The following is a 20949-nucleotide window of genomic DNA, read 5'->3' on the forward strand; positions in this document are numbered from 1 at the left end:
AGGCAACAATCGGCAAATTTTTGTCAAAGTTGTCAAAATTTTACGTTTTCAATTTGTTTTCAGCGACTTTGTTTATTATGTTAATTTAAAAGCTATATTCAATTAAAGCATTTTAGAGGGGAAAGCTCCTGTCTGTAACCGGGCTTTTTACTGTAAGCATAAGAATGTATTTCTCCTCTATAAGTTCCCGGTTACTCTTATACGATACCAACAGTTGGGATTTGAAAAAAAGTTACTGGTGTTATGAAGGGATACTGCGGGATATATCCTGGAGCGATGATAGCAAATATCTGTTGCAGGTACGTACCGTAAATTTTTGTTATTATAAGGTCTACCTTAGTATCTATACTGGAAGAAAAATAGGTGCCCATTGATGTTAGGTAACTCTCAGAATATTCCTTAGCATGTTTCTATAGCATTAGTTAGGTCAATTATAATGTCTGGGTGTGCCAAGTAGGAGTGGGTGATACAAAACGTATATAGATATTGAATCTATATATTGGTGCAATATCTAAAATCCGATATCGGCTTAATCTGAATCTATATATCGGGCGAAACACTATATTGCTCCAAAACGTATCCGAGGGCGAGTATGAGCTTGTCGTACGTATCGTATTAAACCGATTTACCGAATAAAGACCGAGTATACACGATGTGACACGATCTCTAGTCTCTACACCGACGAAATAACTTAGCAGCCGGCCGAGAGAGGGAGCGCGTGATTAATAAAACCAACGTAGAACGTAGCTTAATAATCCGTAGGTACTATTCTGAACCTTATTTCAAATGCAATAAGTCTGTTTGAAGAATTGTTTTAGTATTTTGGCAAGATTGTTAAAGGAATTTCAACTTTCTTTTAAAGTAATAATGATGCATATTACATTACATAATTTGCAAGGATTTATTAACTTCGCGCATGACGCTTGTTGTCCTCTGGCCTTGAACTAGAAAGCAAAGAAATTTTAAAATTCTATTTTTTAGTTTCGTGCTAGCAATTATTGAGTGAGCGCATTATTGTTGTTCCTCATTATTACTTACTTACGATTTGATTTTCTGTTAATTTGTGTTAGTTTAGTATTTAAAATAGTTTAATTTCTTAACTTGAGTATTAATGTGTGTAGGTATTAAGGTGTAAATAAAATTTAAGTGTAAAAATTAGAGTAGGTTAGGTACTTATATTGAAACATTTTGTGACTCGTGTTAAAAACTATTTTTAAAAATGTCTCGTATAAATTCGAGTATTTTATGGGACTATTTTGACAAAACAAATTTAGTGGACAAAAAAGCCAAATGTCGTGTTTGTGGTGACAGTTATAGTTATAAAGGTACGACAGGCAATCTAAAGGCACATTTAAAAAAAAAGCATTTAGATGCATATACGAGAGTTGCTACCGGGCAGCAAGATATTACGACTTTCCAAACTGCCTCAGCAAGTCAGATTATTGCCGCAGATTCATCTGCAACACCGTCAACATCGGCTACAATAACTACGTTAGCAAACCCAATCGCCTCAACTTCAACAGCAGCGAATCCAACAGTTTCACCCCCACGTCACGTAAGACAACAAGGTATAGAAAGATATGGCGCCACTAAAAAAATATCAGGTGACTTGAAAAGAAAGATCGACAATGATGTACTAGACTTATTCATAGATAGTTATCACCCCTTTACATTAGTAGAGGAACGAGCTTTTAAAAAAGTTATGCGCTGGATCCCTGGCTATCAACTCCCGACTAGAAAAACTATTTCTAACGTCATGATTCCTGCCTTGTACAATAAAAACGAAGAAACTTTAAAAACGACATTGGGTAGCATTGAACATTTGTGTCTTACAGCTGACTTATGGACGTCAAGAGCCAATGAATCGTATTTGGCTGTTACCGGTCATTTTATCACGGAGGAGTTCGAGCTAAAGACCATCTTGCTGGACTGTTCTAATTTCGAAGATTCTCATACGAGTGAAAACATTCAGAGTGTGTTAAATGATGTAATGAGTAAATATGAATTAACATTAAACAAAATTAATTTTATAGTAACTGATAATGCGGCCAATATTCAAAGAGCGGTTACTAACATCGGTTGGAAGCATTATGGATGCTATGGACACACGCTTAATTTGATTTTACAGAATGCCATTACAAGAGAGCAGACTCTACAGTCCGTATTAGATAAAGTAAAAAAAATTGTGCGCTTTTTTAAAAAAAACAGTACCGCCTTAGAGAAATTATTAAAAGCACAAACTAATGATCAGCCAAACTGCGTACCAAAACGTTTGATTCAAGAAGTTCCGACGCGCTGGAACTCCAGCTTTCACATGATACGGCGCTTCGTGGAACTGGAACATTGCATTAGGTCTACAGTTGCAGTCATCAGAAAAGACCTTCCCATTATTACCAACGAAGAGTGGTTGCTACTTGCCGAAGTCACAAAAATATTGAAACCGTTCGAGGACGCGACAGAATCGATGAGCGGCGAAAAGTATATGACTGGTAGTTCAGTCATAGTCATGACACGGTGTCTAATATCATCATGTGATAAACTCCTGGACGAAGAATTCTGTGATGTATCTAAAGAGCTAATTTACACTTTAACCCTTAACAGCCCACAAGTGTCTCGCGGACACATTTTTGCGTTTATGTTTTCATAAAAACGAAAGTATTTATTTTTATGAATCGGCCTTTTATGTAATTTATCACCAATGTTTTACGAATCTAAATGTGCAATGAAAATATTTGTAACATGAATAGTTTATTATTTTTGGATAATAAACGAAAATAGTACTTCATCAACCCACAAGTGTCCAACAGACACAGTAACATTTTGTTTGATTCAAGTGTGAAGGTAGATTGTTTTTTATTTACATTTATTTATACATAATCTTATGGTGTCGGGTGCCATGCAAGATGTGGCAGGGTCAAATCGGGTAGCTACTCAACCATCTGAACTTGCTGCGAAAAGCAAGAAGCGTTGTTATATTTGCCCTTCGAAATTCTTCGGGCTTCTAAACAGTGTTATGATAAATGCAATCGCAATGTCTGCTCTGAACATTCTGAAGAAAAAAAATGTATAGTATCTATAAATGAATAAGTGTAAAAAAAACATTACTGAAATACATTATACTGTCTTTTTAATTCAAAATAACTTTATTTTGCTTTGTCGTACCTTACCTACATTTATAAAGTGTCTGTTGGACACTACTGGTCAGTTACGTCACAAAAGCATTCTGGATAGTTAAGGGTTAAGGACAGGACTAATAACCAGATTCTCCAATCTTGAAAGAAGTGGAACATTTTCGGTATGTACATTTTTAGATCCTCGATACAAACTGGCTGTCTTTTCTGACGAAAATGAAATTATAAATACTAAGAAACGAGTCCAGGACTTAGTAAGTGGTATTATAGCGCAGGAGAGAGCGCGAGAAGAGGCACCCGTCTCGGCATCTGAGGACCACAATGCTGATAAGTTTTCACCATGGACAATTTTAAACGAAATAGTGGGAAAAAAGCAAAATGTCGGGACACCGGTGTCAAAAGCCATTAAAGAAATAGATGGCTATTTGAATGACGACCTGTTGCCAGTTTTCACAGGAACTACGTGGAACTGCCCTCTCGAATGGTGGCGCAAACATAAGTTTACATATCCATACTTGGCGAAACTATTAAAAAGATATGGAAACATCATGGCGACGTCAGTTCCATGCGAGAGGATCTTTAGCAAAACGGGACTAATTATAAATGATCGTCGCACTCGGCTGACAACATCAAAAGTAAACCAGCTCGTATCTTTGAACGTAAATCTAGATGAAAACAGATTTAAATAAATGCTGAACAAACAACGTAAATAGTTGAAAATGTAAAAAGACAATGTAAATAGTGTAAATATAAAAAGTTTGTATATATCATCAAATGAACTGTTAAATACGCCTGCATTATTTTATCGTTCGGCACCTACATTTAGGTATAATTTATTATAAAACTTTTCATAACAGACAATAATGCAGCCAGTCCTAAGCCTGGTAAAAGTATGAAGGACAGTTCATTGATGATGACGATTGTATGTTTTCTCTAACTACGTAATAGGCTTTTTCATCACGTGAAATTAGTGATGTTTAAACTTCAGCTAAGTATCTAGACAAAACCGTTGTTTGTAATTTAGCTCCTTAGAGATACATCGTATTACGATATTTACAATATCGCATGCCTAGGTGGTTCTCACTCACAATACGCTTTATGGAATGATACAACATCATGAGACGGATTACGCGTATCTGTTAATATATAGTTTCAGAAAATATATAGTTTCGAAATCCGATATCAAATATCAATATATAGTTTCGATTTGATATTGTGAAAAAGCTATATTACCCACTCCTAGTGCCAAGTACTGCATTGTTCGACGGCACACAATGGTTGTTATTAATGGAACATGTTTATAGATTACGCAACTAAAACTATTGATAATGAATAAAGGATAGTCCCATTATTAAATTGATACCAAGCATTTCCCTGTCTTCAATATAAAAAAATAGAAATAATAAATTTTATTGCATTTTCTCTGATTTTTATGTTATATTTAAAAAGACGACCCACTGACCAAACAATTCGCCTATCCAAATTTTTTATGTTGATATAATATCCAATGTATTTTTTTTTTAGGTCAATTCTAAGGGTGTAGTAGAAATACTAAGTCCAGCTGATCATGACATCAGAACTCTCCAGCACATACCACTGAAAGACACCTGGTCGGCCAGCTTCCACCGAGAGGGCCACCGTAACATCGCCATCGGCACCAGAAGTGGTAATGTCATGATATGGGACACTAAAAATAAAAATATCACAAAAACATTCCCAACGCCATCCCAACAATCGTGTGTGAACTTTGTCAGCTACAATGCCAAGAACACCAGTCTTGCTGCTTCTATGCAAAATGGAGATACCGTAATCTACGGTCTTGTATCAAACATTCCTGTGCTGACAGTGAAGCTTTCCTGCTCTAAAAGTATCTCTGCAATGAAGTTTCATCATGAGAGTCGATCTTTACTCGGTCTAGCCACTGATGAAGGCCACATTGTCATCCGTGACATTACCACCAACAAAGATAAAGCCTTCTTTGAAAATGTCCATGCGTCACCTGTCAGTGACATTGCATATTCTCTCATAAATAGAGATGTATTGCTGTCTACTGGGTATGATAAAATCATGCATGTTTATGATGTAAGATTACAGAATGTTGTATCTACAATAAGAACTTCATACACTCTAACCTCTTTAGCGATTAATGCTGATAACCAAGTTGCTCTTGGAACTAAGAATGGTGTGGTGCTGGTGTATGATCTCAGAGACCTCACGTGTCCCACTAAAATATTGAAAGGCCACGAGGAAGAAGTACACAAGGTAGCATTCCAACCAATAAGAAGAAGGATGGTATCAACTGATATAAGTCTTAGGGAAGATACAGTGGAGACAAACCAGTCTCCACAAAAGCTTGGTTCTCCGGTGCGACATAGAACTTCAGATATGTTCTTTGTCTCTGATTCTCCACCAAGAAATAACTTGGATGTGTCACCTCAGAGTGGTGATGCAAAAGCAGACTCCTTCCTTGTCATGATGGGTCTTGATAAATCTAATGAGATTGAGGAAGATGTTAATAAATCTACAGAATTTGAGAGGAAGAGTGACAGACATGATTTGAGGTACCGACAATTGGATGCAGAAAAAAATATTAGCAAGATATCAACTCCTATAAACAGCCGGACAACTGAGAACTTGGTTTTTCCTTCACCTGTCATAGTGAACGGGGCTCCGGATGATGGAAGGGGCTCCAATGTTAATCTTTCACTTCTAAAGCCATCTAACTCAACCCAAGGTTTGGCTGTGGAATCAAAGGCAGTTGAAGAGTTAAAGGATTTCATCAAGTTGACCCTTGCTGATGTGGCTGATGATAACAGGAACTATTTCCTCCATATTATGATGGCTCTAACTAAACAGAAGTTGTACTTAGAGAAGCAACTGTCTGGGATGACTGAGCAATTACAGAATATGAATCATATTCAAAATGCTTTAGTTGAAACAAATAGAAAACTCGCATTTGAAATTGATCAGCTAAAAGCTAGACAGAGTTATTTATAACTTTGTAAAAACATTCAAAATTTAAAGTATTAAATGTTTGAATTATTCAGTTTTGTGATGCAGAATTAAAATTTCATGATAGGTTAAAAATTAATGGTTTGGATTAACATCATAGAGTCAAAGTTATAACATTCCAATAAAAACTGCATATCACTGAATGAGTCTATATTTAATACTGGCATAAGTAGATATTAGGTGCGCTCTTGTTGTTCAAATGCATTATACCCATGCCTTCCTAATTCTTCTATAATATTCAAAACTCTATTTATGCTCTCTATATCCTAAAAGGGGTACCTACTCTGTCTAGCGAAAAAAATATAATGTTGAATCTCGAAGTATTCATAAATCCTAAATCTAAAAAAAAAAATACTTAGGTAAATTATTGATAGCCATGAAATGTATCACAAATTTAAAATTATTTAAATTGTTATAGTGACTGATAAAAAGGATTAACCATTCCTAAAAATACGTATATAGTGCCAAATCTGTATTGTATAATAATAATAATGAATTTGCTTGTTTGAAACTGGCTTGTTTTCGTAAACCAGTTAATCTGTGCCATTAGAGAAAATGTTACGTTTTACAATGTACCATTAGTATTTTATTAGTGGACAATAATAATTATCAATTTACAATTTAACTTGTTCGTACTCAAATGCTGTGAAAGTGCATTTCGTTGTTGTTAGTTTGATTGTTAATAGTTACATAAGTAGATGTGGATTCAATAAACCGTTTTCTAACAAGTCGCTCTTTTATTCAGAGAGAATTACAATAATTTTCTATATCTGATACCTGTACCCAAAGAAGTACATATACTTTCAGCTTCTCTTCTTGTTACCCTTTAACTGCCTACTATATAAATATTGTCGAAATCGGTTCAGCCTGTCTCTGATCTTGCTCCAACTGAACCAACTTGAGGCAACTACTTCCTGCACTCGGAAAAAGGTTGCCTGTAAGATATTCTCATGTAGTTTCATCAAAATCCGTTCAGCCGTTTGCGCGTAAAGGAGTAACAAACATACAAACACAAACTTTTGGCTTTATAATGTTAGTGTGATTAATTGATCCCCGATTAAATTCTATTTCTTTTATACTCTTCCTAGGCCCGCTGATCTTCATATCGATTTAAACTAGTCAAGTAGAAAACAGTTGAACAAAATAATTTCTCTAGGCAGTTAGCGTCCATAAAGGTGAGCGTGAGAAATATAATTTTGTAAGATTGACTGATGGAATCGATGTAAATCACGCTAACTCGTCTAAAGCGTGTCATAATTAAATGATCACGAATTACCGCAATCTAGATCCGTAAAGATTGAAAACCCGTGACTAAATTGAGATATGCTTAATCGGTAAATGGTATGTATAGGTATCTATTACAATCAGCTGCAGCCGTGGCCAGCCTAGCAGTGGTGGATAGAGTATAGGAATACCCACAACTCTAATTTACTTCTATCGTCTCCTTATGTAGGTACAACTACTATGTTAGCCCTTATATACTTCCTTATGTACTCCCCGATGCACTCCTTTATCGCATGGATGTGCCCTTTTTCCAGGGAAGACTAAGTCTATGGGCCCTATGGCCGGTGCCTGGTCTACGCGTAAGATAAATGTAGCTGCTACTTTCGCGTACTCTCCACTCTTTTAAATAAGTATTTATGTCTATCAATTAGTAAAATATTCGTTTGCTTTAATTTGCCCCTTTTTTCTTTCCTTTATTTATAGTTTTTAACACTGACTTCAACTTCAAGCGGTTTAACACTGAAGTGGTTTTTATTCGAAAATTCAATTTTCCAGTTTTTTATGCATTAAAATAAAATAGCCGCTATAGATTTTAGTGATTTATTCTTTACTTGATCTACAAGTGCTAAGGAAAATAAATAAACAAGTACAGTGAACACCGTCCGTCAACAACACCCAATAAATTAAACGCAATTTTGACAGTTAATAAAGTCATGCGAATCTGTGTGTAGGTTAGCAAGTGTAGTTTTGAATTTTATTTTAAGTTTTGTACTGCAAAATGGGTGAATTAACTGCAACAAATTTGTTCGAATCACAAACGATATTCGCTGATCACAAGGACTTGATTCACGATGTCGCATACGACTTCTACGGCGAAAGAATGGCTACTTGTTCAAGCGACCAGTATGTGAAGGTACGACGAGTTATTGTTAGCAAACAAAACGGCGGTAACCTATTGTATTGGACGAAACGACGAAAATAAATCCTCCATTAATAAATGTGATATTCTGTGAATACTTTTAAAATGTTTGACATGATTATTTTCTTCTAAATAACGATTATCAACTTGCGTCTAAACAGATTGTAAACATACGCTTTACACATAACAATAATCTTCGCTGCAGTATTTATTCTGGTTTATAAAGCCACCCACAGCCTATTTGCAACTTTTAATAAAATTTTAAGAAATAAAAACTGTTTAATTTAATGTTTTTAAGTATTTAATGTTAAAAAGTCATGAGTAACTTTTGTTTATTGGATTATCAATGTTGTTTTCAAGGTGTGGGATTCAGACGGGCAAGGTGGCTGGCGACTGACAGCAAGCTGGAAGGCTCACCATGGGTCAGTGTGGAAGGTCACATGGGCACACCCTGAGTTTGGTCAGGTCATTGCCACTTGTTCCTTTGATAGAACTGCCGCTATATGGGAGGAAGTTGGTGAGTACTCTATTCAGATAGACAAATTAATTAAGTCTTGTGTGATAAGCTGAAATTGCTGCTGTTAAACTGGATGCTATGTTCCTCATCCTCTATTACTCTTCTTCATTATAAGTATTTGTTTTTTGGTTGGCCATCAACAATCCTGAAGTCAAATATTTCTGTGGCATGGTTTATATAAGGCAAATAACAATAATCATTATTTTCAGTAATTACCATATAAGAATGAATCAGCATAACGTTGTCTTAGAATGAAAACCTTGGAAATGCATTTTTTTCTCAATATTTTTTTATTCCATTTCTTGGAAGATAATCGTAAAAAATATCGAATACTAATCCTTATCCTGAAAATTTATCTCTTGCACTAACAAGGTTTTCACTCTAAGGCGTCAATATATAGTTGTTTACATATTTTGTTTAAATAATAATATTAAGGTCTTCATATTTTTAGGTGACACAGCAGCATCTGGATCAGAGAAGGGCCTTAGAACTTGGCTGAAGAGGTCCAACCTGGTAGACTCACGGACCTCAGTAACCGATGTAAAGTTTGGACCAAAACATTTAGGGCTACTACTAGTCACATGCTCTGCTGATGGCATTATAAGGTACAGTGACCTTCATCAGCTTCAAAATATCATTTTAAAATAAAAGTCAACTATTTTCTTTAACTAATTATGTGATTGATTGTCTTTTCCAGGATATATGAAGCTCCTGATGTAATGAATCTAGCACAGTGGACATTGCAGCATGAGATTCCAACTAAAGTATCTATCAGTTGCCTCTCTTGGAACCCATCTTTATCCAGGTAAATAAATAACACAAATTATAGGTAAAACACCACATCCTATATGTTATTTGCTGGGAAGAAGAAGTGGTGGAACAAACTCCCCAGCTACACATGTCTGTCTGTAGGTTAGAAGAACCTTATCAATCTGGTCTTATTTCAAGACATTGTTCCTACTAGAACATTTGCCTATGTTGACTACAGACTGAATTTCTACACTTTAGAAAAACTGCAAATATCTGTTTACTAATGTATGAAACATTAATTTGTAACTTCAGAGTGGTGCACCCTCCAATGCTGGCAGTAGGCAGCGATGAGCCCAACACCACCAACGCAGCAGCCAGCGTACAAGGAGACAAGACTACTGCTTGCAATGGAAAAGTTTTTATATATGAGTGAGTTGTTTTTTAAATAAATTTCCTATCTGCTCTTTCCTAAAGTTTTTTTAACATGTCAAAAGTTTGCATTGGCCTCTAAAAATTTTTTGTTCTATGATGGTAATCTAAACTCAGATCAGATTTTCTGAATTTTATAATTTTAGCAGAATCAATATAAACATCCCGCCGAATATTCCTATTTTCCTGCTGAACCGAAAAAAGGTTCCACCAGTGTTGCCACATCTAAGGTCCCTGCTCAATGTTGCCATTAATACAATACTCCAGGTACAGCGAATCGTCTCGTCGTTGGACGCGCACAGACTGTTTGTCGTCGGTCCAGGAGCCAGTGAACGACATCGCATTCGCGCCCAACCTCGGCAGATCCTTCCATTTGCTGGCTGTCGCCACTAAAGATGTCCGCATCATCAAGATTGAGCCTATCGCGTAAGTTGCCATCTTATCTTTCCCTTACGACGGGTCGGTTCCACTCTAACTGGGTTAAGCCGCGCGATCGATCGAAGTAATCAGAAGCCAGAAACTTTGACAACCAGTCTTACCCAGGGGTACGCGGGTTGTCCAGATAACTGGGTTGAGGAGGTCAGATAAGCAGTTGCTGCATGTAAAATACTCGGCACAGTTGGGAAACGTCTATTCAGATGATGATTTCCACTGTAATTGTTTGCAGCTGAGTTTAACCGGTGACACATTTACGCCCACTTTCTTGACATAAAATCTCTATATGTGCATATAACAGTGAGTCGGCGGGTACCGGCAACAACGGCAGTGCCCAAGTGAGGTTCAAGTGCGAGGTGGTGGCGGCCTTCGAGGAGCACTACTCGTGCGTGTGGCGAGTGTGCTGGAACCTCACCGGCACCCTGCTGGCCTCCTCCGGGGACGACTGCGCTGTACGCCTGTGGAAGAGTAAGTACTGAACGCTAACTTATATTAATATATAATTGGTGACCAATTTTTGTAGCAGAAAAATTGCTAATTTATTCTTGCTGGGCGTAAAATCTCATTTTTTAATCTTTTTATCTACGAAATCAATGTGGTCCAAAATTTAATTCTGGAGGGTAGCAATTAGGTAGCAACTCTGAGTGAAAAAAAACTCAATACTTTTGCGCCGCCTCTTCTCACTGGGAAAAGTGACAGCCATCCTGATACCTTTAGATGCAGAATATCTTCAAAACCCCGAAGGTAGCAATTGGGAGCAACTATGGTAGCTGGTAGCAATCAGGTAGCAACTCTCTATGTATATGTATTTCAAGGAGATCGGTGAGGAGTGACAGCTATTCTGACGTAACCCTAATATGTAATTTAAGTTCTGCAAGCTAATTTAATTTTTCTGTAAATACGGAGTTTGAGCTTAACAAACTTGTCTGTTTGCAGTGCAATACCTGAACCAGTGGAAGTGCGTGGCGGTGTTCAAGAACGAGCCGCTGCCGGGCGACTCGCCGCCGCTGTGCCGCCCGCACACCACCTACATCCGCATGGCCGCCATGGCCAACCCCTCGCACATGCCCTTCCACTGACACCACGCCACGGTACACCACTACACATATCATTTATTAGGCCCGAGTCACCGAAAGCAGCGGCCGATAGCGAAGCAGCGATAAACTTTAACTACATACTTAAAAGACCAGTATCGCAAGGTTTTCAGTTTGCCATTCTGGTGTGACTCGGGCCTTAATAATGTTGTAAATAAAAAAAAAAAACTAAATAAACGTAATGCACATCTTATATTAATCTTTCAATAAAATACATGCATACAAGCATAACATAACACTCTATTATTTAGTTTTTAAAATGTAAAACTCATCATTATAAACGTAACAAAAAATACTAGTCCAAAAACGATTGCTTGGAAGTCGATCGTGTACAATAGTAGAACTGCTTCATTCGCTTAACATTACAATAGTGGGTGGCACGCGAAATTTATGTTCCGGCGCACACTTGCGACTAATCGCATGGTTTTAGTTGCGCGACAATCGCAGTGTGTGGCGGCTGCCAACGGGCGATGGTATGGCAACAAGCTTACAAGTAGCCGCCGCTGGACGCCGCGACGATCACTTCTCACTCACATGTGACATTCATTTGGACAATATTTACATGTAATCACAATTTGGGATACTTAGTGACGTGATCTTTTTAACGAGAAAATTTGAATTTTTTTGATGGTGGTCACATGTGGCAGGTAAGTGACGGGCGCGTGTCCGGCGGTGGTCAGTTGGTAGGTCACTTCATTGGCGCGGTGCGGCGCAGGCGCTGCAGGTGCGGCTCCTTGGCCACGCGCGTCGAGTACCAGCCCACCTGCGGCAGAGGGAGTAGTGGCCGCTTCTGTAACCATATATTACTCGTTACTTTTGGCTCTAAAGACATTTTTGATACAACTGTGTTGTTTACTTGGATATTGTTTTAGTTTCACTGGCAACTTATTTCAAATACGTGTAAAAAAGTTGATTATCACGTACCGGCATTGCCCTCTCGCTCTTGCAATGACTGTTTGAAGACGAGTGCGGACTTACGATGTTACTGCAAAGAACATAGAAAATTCATAGATATACACAAGTCCGCGCATAATATTCCTCCCCGCGCAGCCACTTGGGCAATGTTCCGTGACAGCAAAAACTTTTGCGCGAATTATGCCGAATGATGCTCGAACTTTTCTTTCGAATTTTGACTATAAATGCCTCGAGCTACCCCGCAATTTTCACAGGTGTTAGGTACAAATTCTCAATAATAATTATAGAACTTATGACTCACCCTAACGAGGCTCGTTTTATGGTTGTCGCATTGCTCTGCAGTAATATTCTGGCGGGCGGCGTCGCCAGCGAGCCGCTCGCTCGCCAACTGTTGCCAAATGCACTTCTATCAATAATACTAACATCTGGACAAGACAAATTACAAATACAATAAAATCTCTAAGTCTTTCTTTCTTACCTCGGCAGACCATCCCCTGCCTTCCTATAGAACTCGGCGCGTTTATCGCCGACCCTGTTGGGGCAACTGTTGAGTCTGATGCGCTCGTCCTCCAAGCTCACCTTCCTGACGCACGGCATCCTAATATTCTTGGTCCTGGTGATCTTCTTGGCGTCAGTGACGTCGGCGCTGGAATGTTCGTCGATGCTGGGCAGGCGCGGGTCGAGGCCGCAGTCGCCGTTGTCGTACACCTTGTACACGGGTTTCTTCATACCGTACATACTGCATACCGGGCGGCTCATCGACCGCGGGCTTTGGCTCTGTAGCTGCGCCTTCTTCGCGGGGAGGGTCTGTTTGGGTGTCAGTTTGGGTGCGTCGGCGTGGGCGATGTACTTGTGGTCGAGCGGGCGCGGCGGCGGGGTGCTGGGGATGCGGATCTTCTGCACCTGCAGCTTGGCGGGCGGCGCGGCCAGCGAGCTGCGCGTGCTGTGCGAGCTGTGCGAGTCGTGGGCGGGCGGGGGCGGCGCGGGGTGCGGGTGCGGGGGCGCGGGGGTCTCGTACTGCGCGCGGTAGGGGGGCGGCGAGGGGGGGCTGGGGTCCACGGCGCCGGAGCTCCACAGCAGGTCGGTGCCGGCCACCGCCTGCGCCTGCTGCAAGTGCGTCTTGATGTTGTACATGCCCGCCACGGGGCCGAACGGCTCCGCTTTTATTTCGGCCACCACGTCCATCACAGGCAATGAACATAGTTCCGCTATTTGTCTGTATATCTGCGAACAAACGTTTGTTTTAGAACACTCGGCACCTATGTAAGGTTGTGGTTAGAATATAGAAAGATTCTAAAAGGCCCTTCAATTTGCAACTTGTCGTGTTTGCCAGTGCCGGGTTAAGCAAAAGGGAAGTACCTAAGTAGTAAGAAAGGTGCGCGGCCCGTAAATGATCTTACTATATAGTATAGCGTACCTCTCTGTTGGCGGCAGTCTCCACGGTGCCGTAGGGGTGCGTCTTCATCCTCATGCCGGGTCTCCGCACCCAGCGGTGCCGAGACGCCTCCTCGATCTTCATTCGAAGCTCCACGTTCGGCTCCAACAGATGCTGGATAAACGCCTTGCATTCTGACAGATTTGTTGCTCGAATTATTGGTTTTTAGTTCAAAAAGATTAGTCAGTGGTCAGAGGGGTTAGTTAGGTGAAATTAATATATGACTAGAATAACATATTGATTTCTAACATTTACGCGAATATTATATCATTATCATCATCATCATCATCTCAGCCATAGGACGTCCACTGCTGAACATAGGCCTCCCCCTTTGATCTCCACAGATACCTGTTGGAGACGACCTGCATCCAGCGTCTTCCGGCGACCTTTATAAGGTCGTCTGTCCACCTCGATATTAGAATATTAGATATTTAAACAAAACTTCTTTTACCGGTTATATAAATAATATTTTAACCCCTCTGCGCGACAAGATTTTGACATATGACTATACCGTTGATTCGGCGGGATATTTTGAATCGCGACATGGAAGTCAAAAATTTGTACTAACTTTCAACACATGAATTCTAAGTCCGTAATGCCTGATTAGAAGTATTTTACCTATAACTTTAGAGCTCACTTATTTGACAACAACGTGCAAAGGTCAAATGGGGTCAGTTAATTCAGAAAAATATAATAATTACGGTGTTTTTAAGTCTATCGAAAAGTTAGGCATTTCAAATTTGGTGAAAACTTACCAATAAATAATCGCATCACTTTCTCAAACACAACACAAACGTCATATTTATAACATTTTCAATCCATTGCAATACATTTCGTGCACTTATTTATGTTCAATAACTAAAAAATCAGCACATAAAATACACAATAAAAATGAACAATATTTACAAGATCAAAGTCACAGACAAGTAGAGTTTGGAATAGAGTTTTATTTTTTTTTTCAATCATCGGTGTGCATTCGATACCTAAATCGGATATTTATTATAAATAAACGAATACCAATTTTATATATTTTTTTAAATAGCAACTTATTTCAATTTTATTTATTAATTTTAAATTATAGGTTCAATTTGTTTTTGTTGTTAAGAAAAAAGATATTTAAGTTTTGTGAAAGTTTTTAGCATTAAATTTTTATATGTATTATTTATTTTGGTGTTGCGTCATTCGTAATAATTTTTAACTTTAATTGAATTTTTATTACCTATTACGGAATTTTAATTTATTCTTATATTATTTCTGAACAATTCTAAGATTTTTGTTTCGGCGGAGGGTAAGCCTGCTCATAGAGGTATTTAGCCTACTTCAATCGATCTCAGTGGCGTGCACTTGGAGAGGCCTATGTCCAGCAGTGGACTGCGATAGGCTGATGATGATGATGATGATGATGAGGGTAAGCCTGGTGTTCTGAAATATAATGCAATTTGTAACTACCAAAGTAATGTACTTATTTGATTATGAGAAACAATAATAATAATTGATTGATTTTAAAGTCACCAAATATTTTTAACCGAATCCCAAAAAGGAGGTGGTTCTCAATTTGGATGTTTGTTTTTGGTCGAAAGGGTATATTCCCCATATTTGTTATTAGGTCCAGGATCTGATGATGGAAACCTTGAGAAATCGAGGGCAACTCTCGAAAATTGTAAGCATAGATAAGGTTATAACTTGACACTCAGATGTATGTCTGATAACACTATGAAACAGTAAAGGTTTGGAGCTGACCTGATGATGGAGACCAGAGAAGGTCGAGGGATCTCGACAACCGAACTTCTCTCGTCTCCATCTCCTTCACTGTTGCAGAGGCCTCGTAAATACGAATAATATAAGCACAAACTTGAGAAAGTTTAAATATTCAGTTGTCGAGTTCCCTCGAACTTCACTGGTCTCCATCATCAGTTCAGCTCAAAACCTTCACTGTTGAATAGTGCTACCAGGCAAACACCTGATTGATAAGATTTCAACCTATGTATTTCTGCAACTTTCGAAAGTCGCCCTCGATTTCTCAAGGTTCCATCATCAGATCCTGACCTGATGATAACGGGACCACCTCGGAAGTATACGCTATCAAACAAAAAAGAATAATTAAAATCGATAAATAAATGGCTGAGTAATCGCGTAACAAACATACAAAAAAAACGGTCGAATTGAGAACCTCCGCTTTTTGGGAAGTCGGTTAAAAATAAGTCGGCGGTGGCCATCTTTCCATCTTGGACCAGCTTTCGATGATCAGCGAACTATTTGCCCTTTCAAACAATGAAATCGTCATAAAATTTTGCGATAACTACACCTAACTACGGCTCTCGTCAAATAGCTTTGCCGCTCAGTTAAAAAGTTGGAAGTAACGAATCGCCATTAAGTTTGGCAGGTCTATAGGAATCCTGCACATAAAACACCCGAAGAAATAAATAAGTCTTCATTTGCCGTCTTCAGAAACCCTAAAAACCGAAGATTTTTTAAATTCCGGCTACAACGTATTTTCTACCACTGATTTTCTAGCATTTTTTTCAAAATAAATTAAGTAATTTTACTTTTCCTAATTTATTTTCAGATTATGGTAAGTACTAAATCTAATAAAAACTAATAAAATTATTAAATCGATTCTTTATTTTAACGAATCGGATCATTCGATGCAAAACTTCTATCACCGTCGCCATCTTGTCTATGCGTCTTCAAATTTAAAAAAACAACTAATGTAAACAAACATGGCGAGTTCGATCAGAATTCCCGGTAATTACGATTGGATTTTAAAAAGGTATATTTCTAACGGGATGCTAAATATGAAAGGTTTGAATGCGTAAAAATAATTTAAATTTATTTAGTTATTTTATTTAGTACTCACAAATGTGGTTTGATTGGAAAGAAAATAAATATGAGCGTAAATAATTAGGAAAGTGTATGACTGATTCGCAGACCCCAATTGGGGTCTAAACCGAGCTTACGGTGACATTGATGTTCAGACCCCGATTGGGGTCCGCTACGGATTTGACGGTTAAAAGTAAGAGTAGTTTTATTTTAATTTATTTAAATATCTAAATATGACTAGAATGAAATGCTAAACGTAATGAGTAACAGCCAGTTTCTTCATCAAAAGTAAAAGCCAAAGTAATGTCATAAAGTAAAAGTAACGGTCAAATTCGTTTTTCAAGGCTAAAGTAACAGCAAAACTAATGGATAAAGCGAATTTGACCGTTACTTTTACTTTGACATTACTTTGGTCTTTAATTTGGCTTTTACTTTTGATGAAGAAATTGTCTGTAAGTAAATGATTCCGTTTGTAAAATAAATGAAGACCAATATTTTCTTGTTTCAGACATAAGATGCGGCGTAATGGACTGTGAAACTGTTACGCGAACATTTTGTGCATACTCATAGACTGTCGGTGAATTAATACCAAAAAGGGTTGAACCCTGCTGTTTTGTAATTTTTGTTAACGAAATATACGCTCAAATATCCAACGTATTGCGTTCATATTTTTTATTATTTAAAAACAATTATCGAGCCTAAAATGCAAGTGATGTGCTGGCGAATTATCCTAACATTGTAAAAAATAAATCATTATTTCTACATTATATTTTATTTCGCAGTTTCATTCATCTAAACTGGCATTGTTTTAATAGTTATAGTTCGTGGCAAACTGCAGTGTCGGAACATAACGCAATTTGCCACTTAAAAATCAGGTTTGGTATTACCGGCAGGTGTACACGAAAGGTATTGCTTTTAAAATTAGACGCGGGCCGCCATTATGGGTGCATCTACACGGTGCCAGTAGCATACGCATATTGAGGCACATGCATTTTTAAAACGTGCCAGTCCAACGTCTCGCGCATAGACCAAAGCAAAATACCCACCCGCGTGCTCTTGTCACTTGCGAATGTTAACTTGATCCAACTATTTGCACCATGTAGATGCACCATAAGGGTCCGTTCACACAGACCGGCTCGGAGAGGAGAGTAAATTCTTGACATGTTGAAAATCAAGTACTAAGTATTTGTAGTAAGGTTTATTTTGCATGTGCACTGCTTTTGTCATTAAGACTGCTCGATGGCGCTTGGTGTGAAATATTAAAAGGAGCTGACCGGCTCCGACCGCGTACTTTTTCGCAGTCCGGTATGCCCTATACTATGCTATTTAACGCTCACGCAGCCGATCGGAGCCGAATCCGGTTCTCCGGGTCTCCGAGCCGGTCGGTGTGAACGGACCCAAGTCTGGCGTGTCTGTACTGACCGGGCGTGACGCAGGCGAGCGCGGCGCGCTGCTTGCGCGTGAAGCCGCGCGTGATGGCGGCGCGCAGCTGCGGCCGCGACTTGCCCTCGCCGCCCTCCGCGCCCGTGAACGGCAGCCCGCCCGTCACCATGCCGTACACGATCACTCCTCTGCAAACAAAAAAACTGTAACCACCATCCTTACACAACAGGACCAACGGAAACCAAGGCCCACATTCACCAACAACATACGTCAGTTTTCTTAAAACAATATAACTTCGCCATGAATTTTTTCTTTCCAATATTTTGTTTAACGAAAAACGGACGTCTATGTTGTCGGCAAAAATAGGCCTAAATATGAATACTGATTAAATAAAAAAAGATAAATAATCTTAAGAAGTAGGTAATCGCATGAACTCCGACCCTCGTGTTGGGCCCGGGTGTAATATACTCGTGCTCGTGGCGAGGAAGCTACTTTTGGAATGGGCAACTAGAATCAAACCTATTTAAAATTTTTGACGTTCGTAAGTGCTTGTAAAGGCCTAAATGAAAGAAATGATTTGACTTTGAGGACTGCAAGAAGGTATACATGCTCCATAGGTCAACTTCGGGTCCATATCGGCGGCCGTCCACGAAGAGCTCGGGCGCCGCGTACTCGAGCGAGCCGCACGGCGTCCGCAGCGCCGCACCGCCGCTCCACATATTTGATAGGCCGAAGTCTGTTGAACAGGGACAGTTTTAGGCACAAGCTCTTCTTTAAACCACTGTACCTATACTTTAAAAAAATGTAGTTTAAAAAACACGCTAGTCATGTATTGTCATCAGAACTCAGAGCATGTGCAAAATTTCATCCTAATCGAAGACCGCGAAGTAGGTCAAATTAAGATACCAATATTTTCTTACATAGTTACAATTTAAGCCAACATAAGAGTGTTAAAGACCGTAATAAACTGACGGTTAAAATGGGCCTCAATATCTTACTAGTTTAGCGAAAAATTCAAGAGCACAAAGCATCCTTACCAACAATTTTAATGAATTGCTTAGTACTGTCCAGCATGATGTTTTCCATTTTCAAATCCCTGAAAGCCAAAAGGATTCTGTACCATGCCATTGAGAACAAAAGCAACTGAAGATTAATGAGCCGTTAGGATATCATCATAAGCGTGTTAAAGAAACCACTTCAAGCATGTGCATAAAAATAAAGCTGTGAAACATTTTACCGGTGCACAACGCCACGTGCATGCATGTGCTTGACGGCGGAGACGAGCTGCGCAGCCAGGGCCCGCGCGCGAGGCTCGGGTAGGCCCCGTGCGGCTCCCCGGGCCCCCAGCACGTGAGCACACAGGTCCCCACCTCCTGCCGCCTCCATTACCACGTATAAACGCGGCCCATGCTAATGTAATGCGTCATAATTCATTTGATTAACTTTGAAATAAGTGGGTAAGTACCTATATTTTGTTTAAAAAAATATTAATTTTGGTGGCGTTGCATTTTTGGCAGTAGGTACTTCCTGGTATTTGTCATTTCCTTACCATCATAGTTTCGTAAAGTGCCGCGATGCACGGGTGCCGTAGCTTGGCCATGACCCTCGGCTCACGGTGTAGGTTCCGACGAGCATACTCCTCTTTTATACACGTCAAGTCTATGATCTTTATGGCCACCTTTAAAAAATATACACACACGATGTAGATTGGAAATATAAACGTATTTTTCTCTATAATTCGCGGGATAGGATACCCACGACACGCATGTTTTCCTAATTTTCTTAGGAGTAAAAAGTGCCCAAATGCCTCCATTGCTTAACAGTAGCGCAAGGTTTTGTGGTAACTATTACTTCTGAACCAACAGTAGATCACCTTTGATTCTAGTATACTTGAGAGGTTTAACAGTTTAGCGTTCTAAAACCGGGCACTGAAGTTAGCAGTCTAGTTCGAATTCTCCCGGTGACAAGCTAAAGGCTATGCCAACGAGCCGAGTGGAGATATGACGCGACAGCTCATTAGTGAACCAAGTCAAGGACATCTAATCTTTCACTCAGGGTTACTATCCACATTAGTGAGCCACAATCAACGTATGCCAGCTAGACCGACATATGTCGGTCTGATGGGACAATTTGGCAAAACAGTCTACTCACCTTTTTTCCTATAATCCTATGTGTCGCCTCTTCAACTCTAGCAAAGTGTCCTTTTCCCAGGACTTTGCCAGTCATCAGATAATTTCCAACACTATATACTTGTCCCTTATTCCTGGTCATATTGGCAGTCTTCATACTAAACGATACTCACTAATTTCGATTCATAATTATATTATTTCAAACGCGAAAAAAACGTATTTATACTAACAATACAAATCACACGTTTTCTGACACGATTATTATCGTATTTACTTGTAAACGTCATAATAAATGCTTGGGTACCATCTTTTGTTTGGTCTTCGAAATTGGAACTGTTTATTGACGGGAGTGACATTTGATTGGACTATTTTTAACGGCTAAATGTAACCGCCAGTGCCCCTGCACGTTGAACAGCGACACAAAATAGGTTTCTTAATTAGCTCCGCGTTTATTGTCAATCAAAGTGATCAAACGGGCCGACTGACTACCGCGCGCTGCACTCAAAATATGGGCTAGTCGGGTAAAATATTTGTTCCCGGCTACTGATTTTTTTTTAAACTAAAAAGTAGGTGCCTACTACGTTCTTTGATTATAATGGACAAGACTCCGGAGACCTGTAGTTTTCTGTTCTGTGCCGGAGACAGTTACAGACTACTTTAAATCTGGGTGGGTAAGCCATTCCTTTGGAAAACGGAACATGAAACCATGGAAAACCGGTAAACCACATTCATATTCTTCAGAAATAAAATCAAGTT

General features: G+C 39.2%; 3 protein-coding genes across 5 annotated transcripts; 2 read left to right on the forward strand and 1 right to left on the reverse strand.

Moving 5' to 3' along the window:
• Nucleotides 1–22: 22 nt before the first annotated feature.
• Nucleotides 23–6871, forward strand: LOC124638309. The gene is made up of 2 exons (XM_047175243.1): nt 23–299; nt 4656–6871. Exons 1-2 carry the CDS (start codon nt 165–167, stop codon nt 6126–6128), a joined length of 1608 nt encoding a protein of 535 aa, XP_047031199.1. The 5' UTR covers nt 23–164; the 3' UTR covers nt 6129–6871.
• Nucleotides 6872–8048: 1177 nt separating this feature from the next.
• On the forward strand, nt 8049–17334 carry LOC124637936 (nucleoporin SEH1). The gene is made up of 9 exons (XM_047174675.1): nt 8049–8280; nt 8647–8803; nt 9255–9408; nt 9501–9608; nt 9866–9982; nt 10250–10408; nt 10719–10885; nt 11354–11508; nt 17190–17334. The coding sequence occupies exons 1-8, from the start codon at nt 8146–8148 to the stop codon at nt 11494–11496; spliced, it is 1140 nt and encodes a 379-aa protein (XP_047030631.1). The 5' UTR covers nt 8049–8145; the 3' UTR covers nt 11497–11508; nt 17190–17334.
• Nucleotides 11685–20835, reverse strand: LOC124637934 (CBL-interacting protein kinase 25-like). 3 transcript variants are annotated; one of them, XM_047174673.1, is made up of 11 exons: nt 20216–20835; nt 19614–19742; nt 19302–19474; nt 19102–19160; nt 18671–18800; nt 18104–18252; nt 13844–13995; nt 12905–13650; nt 12728–12814; nt 12436–12496; nt 11685–12301 (listed from the first exon to the last, which is right to left on the reverse strand). In XM_047174673.1, exons 1-11 carry the CDS (start codon nt 20348–20350, stop codon nt 12200–12202), a joined length of 1923 nt encoding a protein of 640 aa, XP_047030629.1. In that variant the 5' UTR covers nt 20351–20835; the 3' UTR covers nt 11685–12199. The 3 variants fall into 3 exon arrangements, with proteins under 3 accessions (XP_047030629.1, XP_047030628.1, XP_047030627.1); XM_047174672.1 differs by having other exon boundaries at nt 12728–12829; XM_047174671.1 differs by having other exon boundaries at nt 12728–12832.
• Between the last annotated feature and the right edge of the window lie 114 nt (nt 20836–20949).

The sequence above is a fragment of the Helicoverpa zea genome, chromosome 17 (assembly GCF_022581195.2).
Source record: "Helicoverpa zea isolate HzStark_Cry1AcR chromosome 17, ilHelZeax1.1, whole genome shotgun sequence".
Classification (NCBI taxonomy): Eukaryota; Metazoa; Arthropoda; class Insecta; order Lepidoptera; family Noctuidae; genus Helicoverpa; species Helicoverpa zea.

Bases quoted from the DNA above. Each gene is read 5' to 3' on its own strand.
- LOC124638309 (XM_047175243.1), top strand. From the start codon at position 165: ATGTATTTCTCCTCTATAAGTTCCCGGTTACTCTTATACGATACCAAC. The intron at 300-4,655 runs GTACGTACCGTA...TTTTTTTTTTAG, and splicing joins ATAGCAAATATCTGTTGCAG to GTCAATTCTAAGGGTGTAGT.
- LOC124637936 (XM_047174675.1), top strand. From the start codon at position 8,146: ATGGGTGAATTAACTGCAACAAATTTGTTCGAATCACAAACGATATTC. The intron at 9,983-10,249 runs GTGAGTTGTTTT...ACAATACTCCAG, and splicing joins GGAAAAGTTTTTATATATGA to GTACAGCGAATCGTCTCGTC. The intron at 10,886-11,353 runs GTAAGTACTGAA...GTCTGTTTGCAG, and splicing joins CGCTGTACGCCTGTGGAAGA to TGCAATACCTGAACCAGTGG.
- LOC124637934 (XM_047174671.1), bottom strand. From the start codon at position 20,350: ATGAAGACTGCCAATATGACCAGGAATAAGGGACAAGTATATAGTGTT. The intron at 18,801-19,101 runs GTAAGGATGCTT...CCTGTTCAACAG, and splicing joins GCAATTCATTAAAATTGTTG to ACTTCGGCCTATCAAATATG. The intron at 12,497-12,727 runs GTGAGTCATAAG...TGTTCTTTGCAG, and splicing joins ATAAAACGAGCCTCGTTAGG to TAACATCGTAAGTCCGCACT.